A 20,694-nucleotide genomic window follows, 5' to 3' on the forward strand; every position below is an offset into this window, starting at 1 on the left:
GGTGGGGCGGGTCATTGGAACTGCTGAACCACATTGGTCTTCCTCCACCAACCACCCTTTTCCTCCTCTCAGATGGGTCTGGGCTTCATGCAGTTTGGCTTTGTGGCCATCTACCTCTCCGAGTCCTTCATCCGGGGCTTCATGACGGCCGCCGGCCTGCAGATCCTGATTTCGGTGCTCAAGTACATCTTCGGATTGACCATCCCCTCCTACACAGGCCCAGGGTCCATCGTCTTTGTGAGTCTGGGGATGCACCCCTGCCAGTGGGGCAAGGCTCGAGCAGACACATGAGGAGGATGTACTGTTTTAAGATGTTGTGAGCTCCTCATTGCAAAAGCTGGCTTAGCTGTTGTTCAGAGAGGATTCTGAGGGGGTTTCTGTCTTGGGAGGGTCAAAGTCATGACCTTGAGGCTCACTGAGGTTCTTGGTAGTTAATCCCTGCAGAAAAGAGCTGTACATTCTCCGCCAGTTCCCCATTCTAGTGCCTCAATCCCTCCCTGCCTGGAAAGTCCTGCCTTATGTCTAATCTCCATCCCTCCTCCTTCAGCCCAAACTCTTCTAAAGAAAAAAAAAGCACTCCTTTTCTAGCACAAGTTCCCCATGTGCCTTTTGGGAGAGGGCGGTGGACGACGGGACAAGGTTCCTGATCAGGGTTTTAATTCTGTCTCAGTGTGCCTCCATTAGCTTTGATGGCAACCCTTCCCTGGGTCAGACACCCAAAGGTGGGGTAGTATGGGAAGAAGGGGTGGGAGCCTGTGAGCATGATGCTCTTTCCCCCAGACCTTCATTGACATTTGCAAAAACCTCCCCCACACCAACATCGCCTCGCTCATCTTCGCTGTCATCAGTGGTGCCTTCCTGGTGCTGGTGAAGGAGCTCAATGCTCGCTACATGCACAAGATTCGCTTCCCCATCCCTACAGAGATGATTGTGGTAAGGATGTTGTCCAGAGCTGGGGTGTTGGGGGGCCAGGCTGTGAGACGAGGAAGCCCCTACCTTTCCTCACCCCATCCCCTCAACTGGCAGCCAGTGGGACAGGAAGTCAGATGTGAATCCATCCCATCCCCCATATGTGGCGTTTCCTCTCTTTCTACTGCTCTAATAATTCCCCCTAAGGAGGCAGGGGAGTGGGATTCAGGGTCCCTAGAGAAAAGGAGACTTGAGAGAGACCCCTGCCCTGGCCCCAACTTAGGGCCAATCCCCATTCTCCACTCTGGGGTTTGCAGGTGGTGGTGGCAACAGCTATCTCCGGTGGCTGTAAGATGCCCAAAAAGTATCACATGCAGATCGTGGGAGAAATCCAACGCGGGTGAGTCCAGGTGGCCCAGAAGCCTGGCCCACCCACACCACATGCCCCACTAAGGCCTGAGCTTGGAGAGGGAGACAAGATGAACTCTATGAAAGTGCAGTCGAAACTGTATGACACTATTACCGTTTCCTGAGAAGGGCCGCACAACCAGCCAATGTAGGCTATTTTATCAAAAATGAGTCTTAACTGCCTCACTCCCCTTATAAATCTCATTCAACAGATGCTGTTAAACAAAGCCTCTCTGATCAGCCCCTTGCTGGCTCTTCGCCTTGCTCTAATGCATTGGTTCTTTGTCCATGTAGAAAGGGAACTATTAGGTTCAACCAGATTCATGAAGCATCCACTCTGTGCCAGGCACCATGCTGGGCCCTGGGAGGAGAGGGGAGACGCTTGTCCTGCAGGACTGGAGCAGGCAAGGGAGGGAAGACCATATAGCACCAAAGGTCTAGGTGTCTGTGGACTCGTGAGTGTACAGGGTTCAGAATCTGGGAGTTAACAAATGAGGCCCTACCATGTACTGGCCCAGGGACCTTGGGCAAGTTAGGTTCTCTCAGCCTCAGTTTCCTCCTTTGTAAAACAGGAGTGATGGTCCCTACCCTATGGGGTGGTGCTGAGGATTCAGACTGGATGGGATAACTTAGGCAAAGATCCCGGCACACCATGGGGGCCTGGCTGGTCCCTGTGGGCTGGTGAAGGACTTGGCTGCCCTCCCACTCACACCCTTGGGTTCTGCCTCCTTCCTGGATCCTCGGCAGGTTCCCCACCCCTGTGTCGCCTGTGGTCTCACAGTGGAAGGACATGATAGGCACAGCCTTCTCCCTAGCCATCGTGAGCTATGTCATCAACCTGGCTATGGGCCGGACCCTGGCCAACAAGCACGGCTACGACGTGGATTCGAACCAGGTAGCTCTGGCCACCTCCGGCAGGACTGGGCAGGACGGGTCAACTCAGGCCTGGCATGAGATATCTTGGGTGGGGAGCTCATTGGGCTGAGGTGAGGCAGGCTGCCTCGAGTGTGGGGGATAGGGGGTCCTCTGACCCCAAGAAGCTGACCTCCTCTTGACTGGGAATGTGTGACTTTATAACCACTGGGTCACTCTCAGGTCCTAGGCCCACAATCCAGCTTGCGTGCCTGACTGCACTTGGTCCCCGTGCCCCCCAGCCCCACACTGGCTTCTAATCCTGTCCCCTACCTGCAGGAGATGATCGCCCTCGGCTGCAGCAACTTCTTTGGCTCCTTCTTTAAAATTCATGTCATTTGCTGTGCGCTTTCCGTCACTCTGGCTGTGGATGGAGCTGGAGGAAAATCCCAGGTAAGCCTTGTTCTAGGGGAGTTGGGGGGAGGTGGTAACAGAACAGTTGCCCCAAAGAAGCCTGGGCACTGCAAGCCAGGCCAGCTCTTCTCCAACCCCCTTCTTCCCTTCTTAGTCTCCACTCCACCAAAGCCATGGATTGGAAATAAATCAAGAGCAAAAATTTCACACCTTCCCTCTATCCCCAACTCTTTCTCGGAATAGGTGGCCAGCCTGTGTGTGTCTCTGGTGGTGATGATCACCATGCTGGTCCTGGGGATCTATCTGTATCCTCTCCCTAAGGTAAGAGCCCAGCCATCGAGCAGAAGAAAACGAGAGACTCCAATAAGAACAATCCCTGAGAGTTGTGTGGCACTTTACGGACTACAAAGTGCCATCATTGTCGTACTTAGTCTCAACCACAACCTGTGAGGTAGACAATGCAGGTTTTATCCTCCCCATTGTACAGGTGAAGGAAACTGAGTCTGAGAGCCTAAGTAACCTTGTCCATAGTGAGGCAGCTTACAGCGCAAGGCTGGTCCCAAACTCCAGCCTTCTGGCCTCAGAGTCTAATCCCTAGGCAACATTTGCACCTACCCATGAGTACCAGGCTCTTATATAGCCCAGCTAGGAGGGCTCTAGGCATGCATCATTTAGAGATGAGGGAAGAGAGATAGGGCAAGGATGGGGCCAGGAAGGACCCCATGGCTCTAACGCCAGCACTTTCCAAACCTAAGGTTGAATGCAGAGATTTGGGGGATCAGCCAGGGGAGGTGTTCCAGAACTCCATCTCTGTCCTGCCAGGCTTCAGGGTCGAGTATGCGCAGGAGGGCAAAAAGAAGGGGAGACCCTGGGGGCCTGGAGCAATGTTCTGCTTCTCTAGTCTGTGCTAGGAGCCCTGATCGCTGTCAATCTCAAGAACTCCCTCAAGCAACTCACCGACCCCTACTACCTGTGGAGGAAGAGCAAGCTGGACTGTGTAAGTATTGGGCAGCCTCTGGGTACTGGCCATGCCCCTGCCCTCTCCTCCAACCCCACAGCCCTGTCAGTTAGCCCTGTCCTAACAATGAACCCTCTAGTCTGCTGCTTCCTAATTAGCATAGATGAGTTGTTAAAAGTCCAAGTTTCGAAGTGAAACATCCTATGATCAAACCCTAACTCAGCCATCTGCTGGCTCTGTGGCCAATAGCAATCCCCTTAACCTTGCCCATTCTTGGCATCTTAATCGGGGAAATGGTTATTTTATACTCTCTGCCTCCCAGGGTTTTCTATGAAGAGGAAGCAAGGTAATACAAGTAAACATGTTGTCTACATCGTATTTTATACTCAATAAAGCTTAGCTATGACTACTTTATGACATATAGCTCCAAAAAAGTAAAAGGAAATTGTTTTTTTTTTTTTTTTTTTTTTAAAGCCCTAGAACATAAAGCCAGGGGACCAAAATCTTGAGCAAGTTACTAGACTTCCCTGGGGTTCTATTTCCTCATCTGTAAATGGGGGTAAGACTCATGCAGTCATGGTTGCGTCAAATGCTGGTTCCGAGGATTAAATGAGATCACAGTGGGAAAACACCACATGAGCACAAACATCCTGCAAACATGACTTATTGTTATGATTAGTCACACACTCCACTGCATCATCCGCTGGGCATAGTAATGAAGGCCAGTGTGTTTTGATGACACTGCCTTCTCTCCATTTAAGCCCCACCATAACCTATGGGAGAGGATTTACTAAACTTTCTTAACGATGGTGAAACCAAGGCTCAGAATGGTTAAGTAAATCGTCAAAGGCCACAGAGGTAGGAAGCGGTAGAGTCTGGATTAAAACTCCAAGTCCTGGACTCCAGACCTCTAGGCTGTACTGTCTCAAAGGGAAGGGAGGCTCACCCAACCTAGGGCAGGAAAGAAAATCCTTAAAGCCAGAGAAGTGAGTGGCTCATCTGTGGTCACCCAGAGAGTGATGAGGACAGGGAGAAAAATTATACCTCAGTTCCCAGCCCAAGGATCTGCTTTGACCATAGCCCAACAAGCCCCCACTATGGCGGTATTTCCTTAGGTTCATATGGTGGCTTTTGTTTCCATTTGATCTTCACAGCAATTCTCTACAGGAATCTGGGCAGATTTATTTCCTTTAGAGGAATTTCCGGGTCTTAAAATCTATAGGGGGCAACTATCAAAACTTCACCCAATGTTGCCCCCTACCCACACACAAAACCAGGCCCCCAGCCAATCAGAAAGCACTGCTGAGCTCCTGTCAGGGCCCACACAGCTCGCTGTGAGACAGAGAGAGGGAACTCACACTTGTTGATCACCTACTGAGCATCCATCACTAGGCTAGGATTGTCACATTCCTTAACTTTTGAATCCTTTCATAAGGTAGACATTATTATTCTCCTTTTGTTTCACATAGCGATTAAAGAACAAAACTTTGGGCTGGGTGCAGTGACTCATACCTGTGATCTAGCACTTTAGGGGGCTGAGGCAGGAGGATCACTTGAGGTCAGTGACCTCAAGCCCAAGTGACCTTGAGGTCAGCTTGGGCAGCATAGCGAGAACCTTCTGTAGAAAAATAAAACGTTAGGTGGGTGTAGTGGCATGTGACTATAGTCCTAACTATTCAGGAAGGTAAGGCGGGAGCACAACTTGGGTTCAAGAGTTTGAGGCTCCAGTGAGCTGATCTTGCCACTGCACTACAGCCTGAGCAACAGAGCAAGACCCTGTGACTCCAAAAACAAACAAACAAACACATTTTGAACCCAAACAGATCTGACCCAAGATGCATGCTCTTATAGATGCCGCCTCCCTGTGTGCTGGGGCTTCTATTAAAAACGCAGACAAGATCAGGCAACGACAGTCAATCTAAGGGAAAGAGGAAAGTGTAACCAAAGCACAAATACATAAAATATTGCAAAAATGCAATTTAAAAAAAAAAAAGAGAGAGAAGAGAGGCACTGAGGTTGTACTAACAGAGAATGGCCTTGGCTAATCCAGGAAGACTTCCTGAAAGAGGTTGTTTTTTCCCCAGGTCTGCTTTTGACATCTCTCTTTTCACAGTGCATCTGGGTAGTGAGCTTCCTCTCCTCCTTCTTCCTCAGCCTGCCCTATGGTGTGGCAGTGGGTGTCGCCTTCTCCATCCTGGTCGTGGTCTTCCAGACTCAGTTGTAAGTGATAGCTTCTGCCCTCCCAGGCCCACAGTCGGGTCCTTGGGCCAGCCCACAAAGGGCTGCCATGCCACAGCCTGGCTTAGTCCACTGCACCTTCCACCTCTGGGCCTGGCACTGGAGGTGCTGCCAGGCCCAAGGAGAGCCCAACCCAGCCAGGACTGTGGGCACAGTCTGGGCTGTTTAACTTCCCATATCCTGAAAACCCCAGAGAAAACCAGCATAGTCTTGCTGGGGACAGCTGGGGAGAGGGCAGTGGCAGAGAAAGGAGGGCAAGGGCAGGTGGTGAGATTCAACATCCTTCCAAAGACACTGCCAGAACCCCAAACCAAATGGACCCCACCCCAGGAGAGAGCCTGGGTAGAAGACAGAAGCTGTGTTCTACACACTGGGAGTATCACAGAGAAGGGGTCTTGGCCAAGGCAGGGAGGATGCTGAATGTTGGGGGAATCCTATCTTCTCTTCTTGAGAACTCAGAACAAGGAAGTGATGACTTCAGGGCGACTCCCACCACTTCTCCTACCACTTCTCTCCCCCGCCCCGTGGTCTGGGAGCTATGTCAAGGGCCTGCCTGTCATCCTCATAGTTATAGGAGGCCACAGGCCACCAGACATGTGTCTCCAGTGCAAAAAGACAGACACAGCAAGTCTGGGGGTGAGGACAGGACCTCATCCAACCTTGGCTCTGCCCCCGCCCCAGCAGGGGCACCCTTCCAGGCCCATGTGCCATTAGCATTCTCTTATGTTTTTCTCTTCCTTCTCCATCCAGTCGAAATGGCTATGCACTGGCCCAGGTCATGGACACTGACATTTATGTGAATCCCAAGACCTATAATAGGGTAGGTAATTCAAGCTTATGACCTCCTTCTTTTGCTCTGCACCACCCCAAGAAGAGGTTGTTTTTTAAAGCCAATAAAGACATTTCTGCAACTTGAGCTCAGTCTCCCTGTCACAGGCCCAGGATATCCAGGGGATTAAAATCATCACTTACTGCTCCCCTCTCTACTTTGCCAACTCAGAGATCTTCAGGCAAAAGGTCATTGCCAAGGTAAGACTCAGTCCCTGACGACCAGAGGCTCTAGACAGAGAGTGGCCAGAAGATGGAAGCAGAAGGGCGGTGGGAGCTGAGAACAGCCCACTCCCATAGAGGGCGGAGGTCAAGATTGCTGTTGGCTCTTTCCCTACAGACAGGCATGGACCCCCAGAAAGTATTACTAGCCAAGCAAAAATACCTCAAGAAGCAGGAGAAGCGGAGAATGAGGCCCACACAACAGAGGAGGTCTCTATTCATGAAAACCAAGGTGAATGGAGGCCAGAAGCAGCCCCGTACCCTGCTCTCCTGCCCATTCTGATATTGCCCCCTGTTATTCGTGGTACCTTGGGGGCCCCACTTCCAACCCTGACAGGCAAAGACAGAAAGTCTCTGGGAACACTGCCTGGTGGCCACTGGGCATTTTTCTTCTTCTATTTTTTTTTTTTTTTTTTTTTTAAGAAGTGGAATTTTGCTCTTGTCACCCAGGCTTGAGTGCAATGGCGTGATCTTGGCTCTCCGCAAACTCCACCTCTGGGGTTCAAGCGATTCTCCTTCCTTAGCCTCCCAAGTAGCTGAGATTACAGGTGCCACCACGCTGGGCTAATTTTTGTATTTTTAGTAGAGATGGGGTTTCACCATGTTGGCCAGGCTGGTGTCAAACTCCTGACCTCAGGTGATCCACCTACCTCAGCCTCCCAAAGTGCTGGGATTATAGGCCTGAGCCACTGCGCCCAGCCTGGGCATTTTTCTTCTTGGATGAGGTGCTACCATCTCCCAGGAAAGCCACTGAACCCCCCATGGCCCTTCTCCATTTTCTGGCTAAGATAGGACATGGCCCATGGACTTTTGAACAACCCAGGGGGGAGCAGCAGTGAGTTTCCTGGGGAACCCAGGCAGCCCAGGGCTAGCAAGGCTGGGGTGGGCATGGGAGAAATCCTTATAATCCCAGCACTTTGGGAGGCCGAGGCGGGAGAATCACTTGAGGTCAGGAGTTCAAGACCAGCCTGCCCAAAATGGCGAAACCCTGTCTCTACTAAAAATACACAAAAATTAGCCAGGCGTGGTGGTGGGCACCTGTAATCCCAGCTACTTGGGAGGCTGAGGCACGAGAATCACTTGAACCCAGGAGGTAGAGGTTGCAGTGAGCCTAGATAGTGCCACTGCACTCCAGCCTGGGCAACAGAGGGAGACTCTGTCTCAAGAAATAAAGGAGCTCAGTGTCCCTGGAGGGGCATTCTCCCGGACAGAGTGGGCTTGAGGCTTCAGTGCCTCTCTTGGCTGGGTCCTCTGACTTTGTCTGGATTGTAGGAGACCAAGTTTGCAGGCCCTGCCTAAGAAAGGGCTTTAGGAGAGGCCTCTCTGGTGGAGCTTTCGGGGTCTGTGTTCACCATCACCGAGGCGAGTTATTCCCCTCCACCTACACCCTCCATGCCCCTGCTTCAGTCACAGCAAGGTCTGGCTCAGTCTGGTGGTCCCTGACTCTGCCCACTGTCCCCACCCCTCCAGACTGTCTCCCTGCAGGAGCTGCAGCAGGACTTTGAGAACGCGCCCCCCACAGACCCCAACAACAACCAGACGCCGGCTAACGGCACCAGCGTGTCCTATATCACCTTCAGCCCTGACAGCTCCTCAGCTGCCCAGAGTGAGCCACCGGCCTCTGCTCAGGGCCCTGGCGAGCCCAGTGACACGCTGGCCAGCGTCCCGCCCTTCGTCACCTTCCACACCCTCATCCTAGACATGAGTGGAGTCAGCTTTGTGGACTTGATGGGCATCAAGGCCCTGGCCAAGGTGAGGCCCTCGGGGACAGCAAGCACCACCCACTCCGACCCCTCCGCTCTGCTCTCCACATTCCCTTTCCTGGGAGCCCTCATTTCAGGAAGCTGAGGGAGGAAGCTCACCAGGGAGGCTAACGGCTCCTAGGAATCCCTCCTTTCCCCAGACGCTACCAGGATGGGACATTCTCCACAGAGCAGGCCCAGACGACCCGTGACAATGAGTGGCGGGAGAAGTCTACCAGAGCTTCAGGCCCCCGTGCTCCCAACACCCCCACCACCCCAACACCCCAGAGGCCATCCCAAGTCCCTCTCAGCCACCAGGAACCGACCCAGGGTCTCTGAGGAGGGTCCAGTTTGGCTCCTGGTTCATGATCTGCTGCCCTTGTCCCTCATTCACCGGCCACCCTAAGAGCGGAAAAGAAATAACACCAGTGCCCCACACCATCAGGCCAAACAGACAGCCCACGGGACACCTTGAATGAATGTATCTATCTGATAACTTTCCAGCAGCCACCGCCAATGGCGGGAGTCAGCAAACCTCAGAGCTGGCTCAGATAGAGGCAAGCCAGGGGAACAATGGGCACAGAGAGTGTTCGGACTGACTTCACCATCAATCAGGCGCAGGGCAGGCCCCATACCCAGCCTTGGGCCTCAGCCAGCTTCCTTAGCCGGGATCTGGAGTCCAGGCCGGCCTTGGCTGAAGCTCTAGACTCCCTGAGCCTCCATCCTCCCCTGTAGCTTCTGTCTGAAGCCACAAAGGAGTCTGGGAATCTAAGCTACTGAAAGAAAAGATCAGCCGGGCGTGGTGGCTCATTCCTGTAATCCCACCATTTTGGGAGGCCAAGGCAGGTGGATCACAAGGTCAGGAGTTCAAGACCAGCCTGGCCAACATGGTGAAAGCCCGTCTCTACTAAAAATACAAAAATTAGCCGGGTTTGGTGACAGGCACCTGTAGTCCCAGCTATTCGGGAGGCTGAGGCAGAGAATTGCTTGAACCCAGGAGGCGGAGGTTGCAGTGAGCCGAGATCGCGCCACAGCACTCCAGCCTGGGCAACAGAGTGAAACTCCATCTCAAAAGAAAAACAAAGAAAAGATCTAGCCCCACAGGAAGGGGCCATGGTGACTTTAAGTGCCCACCACGTTGGCAAAAGTCCATTTCCGCCCCACTTCCCAGAGAAGCCGTCAGCCAACACTCCAGGGAGAAGTGGTGTGCTTTGCTGCTATTTTTATCTTTGGCTGCTGGGCTCTTGGGGTTGCTTATTTGTTTGGCTTCCCCTCTGAAGTAAGTTTTGTGAATCACTTTTGAGACCCACTCAGAACATTCCTTTCCTTTTGCCTCCCTACTCCAACACTTCTAGCTGAGCTCCACCTATGGGAAGATCGGCGTGAAGGTCTTCTTGGTGAACATCCATGGTAAGAGAAAGAGGACATTTAGGGACTGAAAGGCTGGCAAGGAGTGTGGGGTAGGAACAGGTTGGTGGGGTCTGAATAGTGAGGAGGTTGGAAATGAGAGCACCCAGCTATCCCCCCTCAAGCTGCTGCCTGCTCATAAAAGCTTCAGGTACAAGTCCAAAGAGACTGGTCAGATTGCATAAACATCCTAGGGGCCTTAGTGGCAGAGTGGGGGTGAAGGGGTCATGGAGTTACAAAAGGACAGCTAGGATTCTAATCTACCCCATAACTAATTTGCCATGTATCCTTGGCCGAGTCACTTTATCTCTCAAGGGATCTATTTCTACCTATGTAAAATGAGAGGGTTGACTAGATGGATTTGAGGATCCTCTCCCAATCAGAAACTCTGTGAATCTATATAGGCATAGAGCACACAGTACCCTAATTCCCCAGGGAACATATAAATATGCAGTTTTGTAGGCATACAGCCTCCAAAGGGTGCATATACACAGCCTCAAGGACGTGGCCACAGAGCAGCAGACATTTACATCACTAGCATGTATGCAAAGTGCAGAGATGTGGGAGCAAGTGCACACAGACACACAGGAGAATGTAAAGGGGCACATACACACACATCCAGCTCCCTGCACTGGGTCAGACCCCCTCCAGCAGGGCTGCAGGTCCCAAGCTCCACATGGCCACACTCGGGGAGAGAATCTGCAGTGGCAATGACCTGCTATGACATGTTCTGGAGTTAGAAGCAGTGGATTCTCCCCAACCTCACTGGACACCCCCTCAGGAAACCATCTCTGGGATAAAGAGTAATAGTTCTGCCACACATTGGAAGTTGCTGGAAAGGTCTGGGAAAACAAGAGGAAGGATGGGTTCTTGGAGGATAGAACTGGCAGCGGCCTCCTCAAGGATGGCTTAGGCTTTTCCACTCGAATCACCACAAAGTACTGACTGCCTAAATCAAACTGCTTCCTTCTGCCCTGGGTTGAAACTTCAGCATCCTCAAGTTCATGTTGCCCTCTGCTGTCCAGAACTGATATTGCACCGCCAATGCCGTGGCCCTCAGATACAGCAAGAGCTGGCACCTCAGGCCTCTCCCATCCCTGCTCTGGTCTCACCATCTTCCCCACCCCCCAGCTCCAATCCACAATGGCTGTTATCTCTCTGAAGGTGATTTTTCCTCCTTCTAGCCCAGGTGTACAAAGACATTAGCCATGGAGGCGTCTTTGAGGATGGGAGTCTAGAATGCAAGCACGTCTTTCCCAGCATACATGACGCAGTCCTCTTTGCCCAGGCAAATGCCAGAGACGGGACCCCAGGACGCAACTTCCAAGGGGTAAGGTCCTTGCACCTGGGGAATCCTAGGCTCCAAGGCACTGAAATAGCAGGACCAAGAGGCATTAGAAAGAACACAGGAGAAGATTTAAATTCCAATATCAAGTCTGCCATTTCAGTTTTCTGAATCTCAGTTTCCTTATCTATAGAATGAGCACCATCAACTAACATTACCTACCTCTCTGCATTTTTCTTTTGTTTTGTTTTAGGGTTAAGTGATAATTACATCTTTTGTGTCACTTGAAAGCACTTTGTGTATTGTAAAAATTATTTATCAATATAAATTTTCTGGTTGCACAAACACCCAAAGCATAGTAGAGCAGGCCCACTCTGCTGGCATTGTTCCCTGCCTCCTCCTCATCTCTTTCTAAAGAAGGCTTTCGGGAAGGGAGGGGAGGGGAGTAAGCCTACCCATTTTAACTTACCGAAGCTTAGGGATTTCAGGCTGGTGAGGGATAAAGAGATTGGGTCTGAGTTTTGTCTCAGCTTTTTGACATTTAATTTACTAGCTCAGTAAGTGACATACAAATGGGATACAAAATAACACCATCTAAAACTCCAGAAGACTGGGGAGTCAGAAAAAGCCCACCCTCTTGGGGTCCCTGCCCAGATCCCCAGTCATCTCTCAGCCCTCAGGGTCCCCTCCCAGCTCAGCTCCTGCCCTTGGCCTCCCAAGACTCTGGTTGTGCCCCAGCCCTGGGTAAAAACCTCCCCTGCCCTCTGTGGGTCATAACAAAGGCTTTTCTGGCTCTAGAGCAATGATTTGCTCTTTGCCTTAAGAGACTGAAGAAGGTGAAACCATCTGTTCTAAGTGCTGAAAGACTGCCGAGGAACACACAGGGTGCTGGCTCCTGCCCTCCATGCCTAGAGGGAAACCCTGGGGAAACAACGGGCTTTCCTGCTTCGTGAATTTGTCTGCAGAGCAAAGAGGGAGATTCTGGAGGAACCTGCGTTAGTTGTTAGTGCCCTAATCATGTTCAGCTACTCTAGTTGATATGTATACTTGATTAGTTATAGACTTATAAATAATTTATATTTTATATTATATATACTCACATATTATAGACTATATTCACAGATACAAATCACACACATAAACGCACATCTTTTCAACAGCGTTGTGAGGGACAAAGCAGGCAAAGTGAGGCTGGTTATCAGACTTTAACAGATTAGAAAATAGATTCCCAGGAGGACAGGAATTCCCCAAGGTCAGGCGGCTAGCCAATAGTTTTTCTAAGCTGGGTAAAACCTTCCCTGCCTCTAACGGACCACAAAGGAGGGAAGACCGCGATACACACCTGTCTGGTATAAGGGGGAAGACCACAGCCGTGCTGTTTTTGTGAGGCAGGTGAGGGAAGGGACAAGAGGATGTCATGTGTCAGGAAGCAGCATCCAATCAGAGCCGGCCACCTGTCCCTTTTCCTGCCACCATGCACCAACTTTGCTGCTCAGTCACTGAAGCTCATTCTGCACCGGCTTCCTCCCTTCCAGGCTCCAGAGGACACTGAACTCTCCTTGTACGACTCAGAGGAGGACATCCCCAGCTACTGGGACTTAGAGCAGGTGAGCTGAGGGACCGCGCTGTGAGAGTGGGAGCAGGATGAGGAGGGGAAGGATGGGGTCGCTGTCAAATACAAGGCGTTCACTCAGCTGTCTCACCTCCAGCCCAGAGCAGTCACATTCAAGACCACAAAGATTTGTGGTCATCTTTGTTTCTTTTTCTTCTTTTTCTTTTTTGTTTTTTTTTGTGAGACAAAGTCTCTCTCTATCACCCAGACTGGAATGCAGTGACATGATCTCAGCTCACTGCAACCTCTGCCTCCCAGGTTCCAGCAGTTCTCCTGCCTCAGCCTCCCGAGTAGCTGCGACTTCAGGCCCATGCCCAGCTAATTTTTGTATTTTTAGTAGAGACAGCTTTTCACCATGTTGGCTGGGCTGGTCTCGAACTTCCGATCTCAAGCAATCTGCCTGCCTCAGTCTCCTAAGTGCCTGGATTACAGGCATAAGCCATGATGCCTGGCCTTTGTTTTCATTCTTCTCACTCCCTGAAAGGCATCGTGGGGTAAGGGTGAGTCACTGGACCAAGTCCTAGAGAACTAGTATCTATTCTTATTCTCCAACACATCACCCATGTGACCCTGAGCAAGCCACATACACCCTGGGCCCTAGTTTTTATCATCTGTGAAATTAGGGAAACATAGGTAATACCTGTCCCATCCACCACACAAGATTGGCAGGGCAGTCACTTGTTCTTTCATTAATTCAGCAGGTATTTATGGCGTACCTACTGTTTGCCTGACGCAGTTCAGTACGGGCATATAGCAGTGAGCAAAACAAAGGCCTCTGCCTTTTCGAAACTTACGTTCTGGTAGAATAGATGAATTCTGGGTCTACAAATGAATTATTATTGCATGTAGACAAGCCTTAAGAACTAAAAGATATGTGGCTGGCTGCAATGGTTCACACCTGTAATCCCAGCACTTTGGGAGGCTGAGGTGGGTGGATCACCTGAGGTCAGGAGTTTGACACCAGCCTGGCCAACATGGCAAAACCCCGTCTCTACTAAAAGCACAAAAATTAGCCAGGCGTAGTGGTGCATGCCTGTAGTCCCAACTACTCGGGAGTCTGAGGCATGAGAATCACTTGAACCCGGGAGGCAGAGGTTGCAGTGAGCCAAGATCATGCCACTGCACTCCAGCTTGGGTGACAGAGCTAGACTGTCTCAAAAACAAACAAACAAAACAAAACCTAAAAGGTATGTGTATACGAGGGATCCCCATCCCCATAGGGCCCCTGGATTAACACCACCCCACCAATGCCCTGAATTAAAAGAAACCAGATGACTAGGTTTGGGGAAATCTGGCTTTGGATCTATGAGAAGTAGTGTCTCTCTTTGTGCCTCTTCCCGTTCTTTTTGACATTGAGCTCCATGGTGCTCTGAATCCATCTCTCACAGTGCTGATGGCAGGTGGGACAGATTAAAAAATAGAGCTGGAGCCACAAAGATTTGGCAGACTGATTTCTGTGCCCTCTTGGAATCTCCAGCACGTTCCAAAAAGCCAGGATAGGACCAAAATAGCTTATCAACGTGAGAAAGGACTTTAGAGCTTGTCTACTGCCAACCCTCATTTTACCCAATGAGGAAAGTGAAGCTATTAGGGGGCGAGGGACACGTGGAAGGTCACACAGCACACAGGAGGTGATTCACATGTAGATTTCAGCACCTGCTCCTGCCACGCTGGACTGGTTCACCTCCTAGGCTGACCCTGCCTCTCCCCTGTTCACAAACACTTTCGCACACACACACACGCACACACACAGGCACACATGGTGCCTCGTTCTGGCCAGGGGTTCCTAGGGTCACCTCTTGGTTGCAGCCACTGTGACCCCAACTGGTCTAACTTCTCTCTTCCCCTCCCACTTCCTTCCTGTGGTTCCTGCAGGAGATGTTCGGGAGCATGTTTCACGCAGAGACCCTGACCGCCCTGTGAGGGCTCAGCCAGTCCTCATGCTGCCTACAGAGTGCCTGGCACTTGGGACTTCCATAAAGGATGAGCCTGGGGTCACAGGGGGTGTCGGGCGGAGGAAAATGCATCCCCCAGAGCTTGGGTTCCTCTCTCCTCTCCCCCTCTCTCCTCCCCTCCTTCCCTCCCCGCATCTCCAGAGAGAGCCTCTCAGCAGCAGGGGGGTGCTACCCTTACAGGAGTGAGAGTCTGGTGAGCCCACTCTTCACCCGTCAGGCCCTGGCCGCAATGGACAAGCCTCCTGCTCACTCCACACCACCCACCTCTGCCCTGTCCTTGGCAGCTGAAGGACACCTTGACTTCCAGCTTTTACAAGTGAGCCAAAAACAGAAGGACAAGTACAACTGTGCTGGCCTGCTGTACAAGCTTCAAAAAGTGTCCCAGAGCCCACACGGCTCGGTGTCAGATGGTGTCAGGCTGTCACGGGACATAGGGATAAACTTGGTTAGGAATCTGGCTTGCCTTCCCCAGCTGCCTCAACTCTGTCTCTGGCAGCTCTGCACCCAGGGACCATGTGCTCTCCACACCCAGGAGTCTAGGCCTTAGTAACTATGCGCCCCCCTCCATCATCCCCAAGGCTGCCCAAACCACCACTGCTGTCAGCAAGCACGTCAGACTCTAGCCTGGACAGTGGCCAGGACCGTCGAGACCACCAGAGCTACCTCCCCAGGGACAGCCCACTAAGGTTCTGCCTCACCTCCTGAAACATCACTGCCCTCAGAGGCTGCTCCCTTCCCCTGGAGGCTGGCTAGAAACCCCAAAGAGGGGGATGGGTAGCTGGCAGAATCCTCTGGCATCCTAGTAATAGATACCAGTTATTCTGCACAAAAGCTTTTGGGAATCCCTCTTTGCACCCAGAGACTCAGAGGGGAAGAGGGTGCTAGTACCAACACAGGGAAAACGGACAGGACCTGGGCCCAGACAGTCCCCCTTGACCCCAGGGCCCATCAGGGAAATGCCTCCCTTTGGTAAATCTGCCTTAACTTTCTTTACTTGGCAAAGAGCCAATCATGTTAACTCTTCCTTATTAGCTTGTGGCCCAGAGACACAATGGGGTCCTTCTACAGGCAAAGGTGGAAGTCCTCCAGGGATCTGCTGCATCCCCTAACTGCATGCAGATGTGGAAAGGGGCTAATCCAGATTGGGTCTTCCTCCACAGGAAGATTCTTTAACACCCTTAGGACCTGAGGCCATCTTCTCCTATGAAGATGAAAATAGGGGTTAACTTCTCCATATGTACAAGGAGGTATTGAGAGGAACCCCACTGTTGACTTGAAAATAAATAGGTTCCATGTGTAAGTGTTTTGTAAAATTTCAGTGGAAATGCACAGAAAATCTTCTGACCTCTCATCACTGCTTTTCTCAAGCTTCTTCAACTTAACAACCCCTTCCCCAACAGGTTGGGCTGGCCCAGCCTAGGAAAACATCCCCATTTCTAACTTCAGCCAGACCTGCATTGTGTGTCTGTGTGTTGAGTGAGTTGGTCAGCTAACAAGTCTTCTTAGAGTTAAAGGAGGGGGTGCTGGCCAAGAGCCAACACATTCTTGGCCCAGGAGCATTGCTTTTCTGTGAATTCATTATGCCATCTGGCTGCCAATGGAACTCAAAACTTGGAAGGCGAAGGACAATGTTATCTGGGATTCACCATGCCCAGCACCCGAAGTGCCAAATTCCAGGAGGACAAGAGCCTTAGCCAATGACAACTCACTCTCCCCTACTCCACCTCCTTCCAAGTCCAGCTCAGGCCCAGGAGGTGGGAGAAGGTCACAGAGCCTCAGGACATTCCAAGTCAGAGTCCCCTTTGAACCAAGTATCTAGATCCCCTGAGGACTTGATGAAGTGATCCTTAACCCCCAAGTAATCATTAACCCCCAGACCAGCCTCAGAACTGAAGGAGATTGTTGACCCAGTGGCCTGGAGTTGAGGCTCAGGGAGAGATCTGCAACATGTCTGAGGGTTGCAGAGCCCACTGTGGAGGTAAGATTGGAAACACATGAGGCAGAGGGAAGACATTGAAGAAAACATCTCTGCTGGAATATTTGGAAAAGAACACTCTTCTGGACCTGGTTGAAGCAGGAAAGATGGAGGCAAAGTAGTGAAATAATCCAGAATTTCAATACTTTTGAATGTTCTTAGTGATACTGACCTGTGATAATATAATTCCCAGGGAGGACTGGGAACCTTATCTCTTGAGATATTTGCATAATTTATTTAATTTAAGCCTCATTCTTCTTTTGTTCATTTTGGTAATAAACTGGATTTGAACTGTGAACAAATGCACATGTTTGGGTGGTTTTATAGAAAAGCAAAACAAGTCACCTCCACGGAGACCTGGCCTTGCTTTGCATTATCCCGGGCAGGGGAAGAAACGAGGACTCAGATTTCTCTGTAGGTCTCCCAGCTCCTCTCCAGGTTCTGATTTTCCATCCTGGGAATGCATAAACTTCCATGATCCAGCTAAAGAACAGAAACTGGGGAGAGAAGATTGGGCTGAGGGGTCCACACACCCAGGACCAGTATCCAGAGCCAACTCTGGATTTTTGTGGCTATAGGGGGTGTCAAAGCCCCATCATCCCTCTGCATACCTTTCACTCACTAATTCTTTCACATTCATGGGATGCCTATTAAGGGCCAATCCCATCCTTACTTAGCAAACCCTTCAGAATCCTTAGTGTGGGGCAGCACACAATCTAATCCCACCTTTCTCTGCCCTGTTTGTGAGACAATGCAAGGAGAGCAAAGCCATGGGATTCAAGTGTCATACAAGCTAGGTTGACTGTCAACTGTGTTTACCAGCAATCAGAAAGGGAAGAAGATAAGAGGAATCACAGAAAAACAAAAAGCAAAGCCATAAAGGAGACAGAAAGAGGATGAAGTGGAAAGAGATGAAGGACCAGAGATTAGACAAAACAAAGAGGGAAGGGAGATGAATGGTCAATGGTGTGGAGATACACAGGGCCAGGCACAGTGGCTCACACCTGTAATCCCAAAACTCTGGAGATTTAAGGGATTGCTTGAAGCCAGGAGTTCAACACCAGTCTGGCCAACCCATAGTGCGACCCCATCTCTTAAAAAAAAAAAAAAAAGATGGGGAGAACTAGAAGAAGGAGAAACAGTTGAAGGAAGAGGATATGTTGCAGAGGCAGAGAAGTCAATGAGTCCCAAAATGATATTTATTTAAGATAAACTAATCTTGCTTTAGCTGCTATTCAGCTGAGCTGTGGGATTTGGGTAAATGAGCAATTAGCATCCCTCTCGTAGGAGTTTTAGACTTTTTTTCTAATGATGCTATCTTAGCCTGATTCCCCCTGGATGCAGAACCTGAGACAAAAGTCTGCATGGGCTATTCAGGCAATGATCTCAGGGAGAGGAGAGATGGGCAAGAGTGAAAACAGGGAGGCAGAGAAAGCCAACACAAGAAAGAGCCACTGTGAAAGGCAAGTGGGGCTCTACCCTGCCAGTCCTTCCCAGGAGCCCTGTGAGAAGCATCTGCAAACTGTCCTAGAGAAACATTTAACCCTCACACCCATAGTCCATTGATCAAGGATGGCCCTATGGGTATTAACTCTTCAACAAATGTAGGATGCATGGATATGCGTGCAGAGCAGTTCCCAAGGTGACCCATGCTAGGGCAACAGTGATGCACCTGCAGGAAGGAAGAGGTATGGCATGGCTCCTGGGAGGGGCTAGCAGATAAGACCACCCAGAAACATTATTCCAACAGAGGCTTAGTAGGAGGGTTTTGAGTGGCACGTAAGTAGCATCTGAATTGGGTACATTTCTTTAGCCTTTCATCTTCCAAACCCACTGTAACCTATGTAGTTGTCTAACTACAACATGGCATTAGTCGTATATAGAGGTAGTATGGAAGCATTTGTAAGACAGCCATCTCACCATTCTAGACTGGAATGGGGTAATTTTAAGACTGTGAATCCCTGAACATGCCCAGGAAGAGATAAGCTAACCACCCACCAGGGATGTTGTCAGAGGAGCTCCTGCTCTAGATGGTAGATCAAACAAGATGACACTAAGACTTCTGTCTCTAAATTGCATAACATGAAAGCAAATTCTTTAGAATTATGCGAGTTACTTCTTACTTCCAGAGCTGGAAGTAAACACTTTTCCTTCAACAAATTTTTGTGTAAATAAGGGATTTTTTTAAACAAATTTTTACTTGGAAATAATTTCAAACAAATAAAAAGTTGCAAAACTAAAAGTATCACAAGAGGCTGGATGCAGTGACTCGCACCTGTAATACCAGCACTTTGGGAGACCAAGGCAGGAAGATCATTTGAGGCCAGGAGTTTGAGACCAGCCTGAGCAACAAAAGGAGATCCCCACCCCTACACCCCATTTCTACAAAGACAATTTAAAATTTTTAAAAATTAGCTGTGCATGATGGCACGTGCCTATAGTCCTAGCTACCAGGAAGGCTGAGACAAGAGGATCACTTGAGTCCAGGGATTTGAGATTACAATGAGCTATGATCACATCACTGCACTCCAGCCTGGGCAAGGGAGCAAGACTCTGTTTTCAAAAAGAAAAAAAAATCACACAATAAACACTGTATGCTCTTTAATCTGGTTCACTTATGGTTAAATTTTACCCCATTTGCTTTATCATTTACTCTTTCATTGTCTTTCTTTTCTTTTTTTTTTTTTTTTTTTTTTTAGACAGTCTCGCTCTTGTAGCCCAAGCTGGAGTGCAATGGCATGACCTCAGCTCACTGCAACCTCCGCCTCCTGGGTTCAAGCGATTCTCCCTGCCTCAGCCTCCTGAATAGCTGGGATTACAGGTGCCTGCTACCGCACCTGGCTAATTTTTTTGTATTTTTAGTAGAGACAAGGCTTCACCATGTTGGCCACGCTGGTCTCGAACTACTGACCTCCAGTGATCTGCCCACCTCGGCCTCCTAAAGTGCTGGATTACAGGCATGAGCCACCACCACCGGCTTATGTCTCTTTTCTTTCTCTCTGTGGACATGCATAACTTTTTCTGAGGTATTTGAGGATGAAGTCCTTTAACTTTAAATACTTCAATGTGTATTTCCTGAGAGATAGTGTCTTACATAATCACAGTACAGTTATCAACTTAATGCATTTACATTGATCCAATACTTTTATCTAATCCACCATCCATATACCAATTTTGTCAGTTTATCTAATGAAGCATTTTTTCTCTCCAGCACAGGATTTAATCTAAAGTCAGGTATTGAATTTATTTTCTTTTTTTTTTTCATTTATTTATTGAGACGGGGTCTCACTCCATCGCCCAGGCTGGAACGCAGTGGAGCTATCACGGCTCAATGTAGCCTCAACCTCTGGGGCCAGGTGATCCTCCCACCTCACCCTCCCAGGTAGCTTGGACCATAGGTGCACACCACTACTCCTGGCTAATTTTTGGTATTTTTTGTAGAGATAGGGTTTCTCTATGTTCCCCAAGCTTGTCTCAAACTCCTCAGCTCAAGCAATCCTCTTGCCTCGGCCTCCCAAAGTGCTGGGATTACAGGCATGAGCCACTATGCTCGGCCAGGTATTGAATTTAGTTGCATGCGTTTTAGTGTCCTTTTATCTGGAATATTTCTATAACTCGTCTTTGTCTTTTACAGCATTGACATTTTTCTAAGATTGTGGTTCACCCACCCTTTCTTTGTATTCCTCATTTTGCATTTGTCTGATATTTCCTCATGATTACACTGAGGTTTTGCATTGTCTCCCAGAATACTCCATAGGAAATGCTCTGTCCTTTTCTGCCTAACATATCTGGAAGCACATAATGGCCACCAGTCTCTCATAGGTGAAATTAATTTTGATTACTCAGTTGGGGGTATTGCCCGATTTCTCCACTATATGATTACTGGGTT

General features: G+C 49.8%; 1 protein-coding gene across 1 annotated transcript in view; it reads left to right on the forward strand.

The window, feature by feature from the left end:
* SLC26A9 (solute carrier family 26 member 9) overlaps nt 1-17,103 on the forward strand; it is a 30,421-nt gene extending 13,318 nt beyond the window's left edge. The window contains exons 6-22 of the mRNA XM_054452472.1: nt 73-237; nt 781-933; nt 1,227-1,309; nt 2,065-2,212; nt 2,509-2,622; nt 2,827-2,904; nt 3,485-3,580; nt 5,655-5,761; nt 6,530-6,599; nt 6,716-6,808; nt 6,948-7,061; nt 8,300-8,581; nt 9,927-9,981; nt 11,163-11,308; nt 12,799-12,870; nt 14,751-14,794; nt 14,972-17,103. Of these exons, the coding sequence (XP_054308447.1) occupies nt 73-237; nt 781-933; nt 1,227-1,309; nt 2,065-2,212; nt 2,509-2,622; nt 2,827-2,904; nt 3,485-3,580; nt 5,655-5,761; nt 6,530-6,599; nt 6,716-6,808; nt 6,948-7,061; nt 8,300-8,581; nt 9,927-9,981; nt 11,163-11,308; nt 12,799-12,870; nt 14,751-14,794; nt 14,972-15,377 (2,226 nt within the window). The 3' untranslated portion in view covers nt 15,378-17,103. The remainder of the gene's footprint in view (nt 1-72; nt 238-780; nt 934-1,226; nt 1,310-2,064; nt 2,213-2,508; nt 2,623-2,826; nt 2,905-3,484; nt 3,581-5,654; nt 5,762-6,529; nt 6,600-6,715; nt 6,809-6,947; nt 7,062-8,299; nt 8,582-9,926; nt 9,982-11,162; nt 11,309-12,798; nt 12,871-14,750; nt 14,795-14,971) is intronic.
* The last annotated feature ends 3,591 nt before the right edge of the window (nt 17,104-20,694 follow it).

This window comes from Pongo pygmaeus, chromosome 1, assembly GCF_028885625.2.
Source record: "Pongo pygmaeus isolate AG05252 chromosome 1, NHGRI_mPonPyg2-v2.0_pri, whole genome shotgun sequence".
Lineage (NCBI taxonomy): Eukaryota > Metazoa > Chordata > Mammalia > Primates > Hominidae > Pongo > Pongo pygmaeus.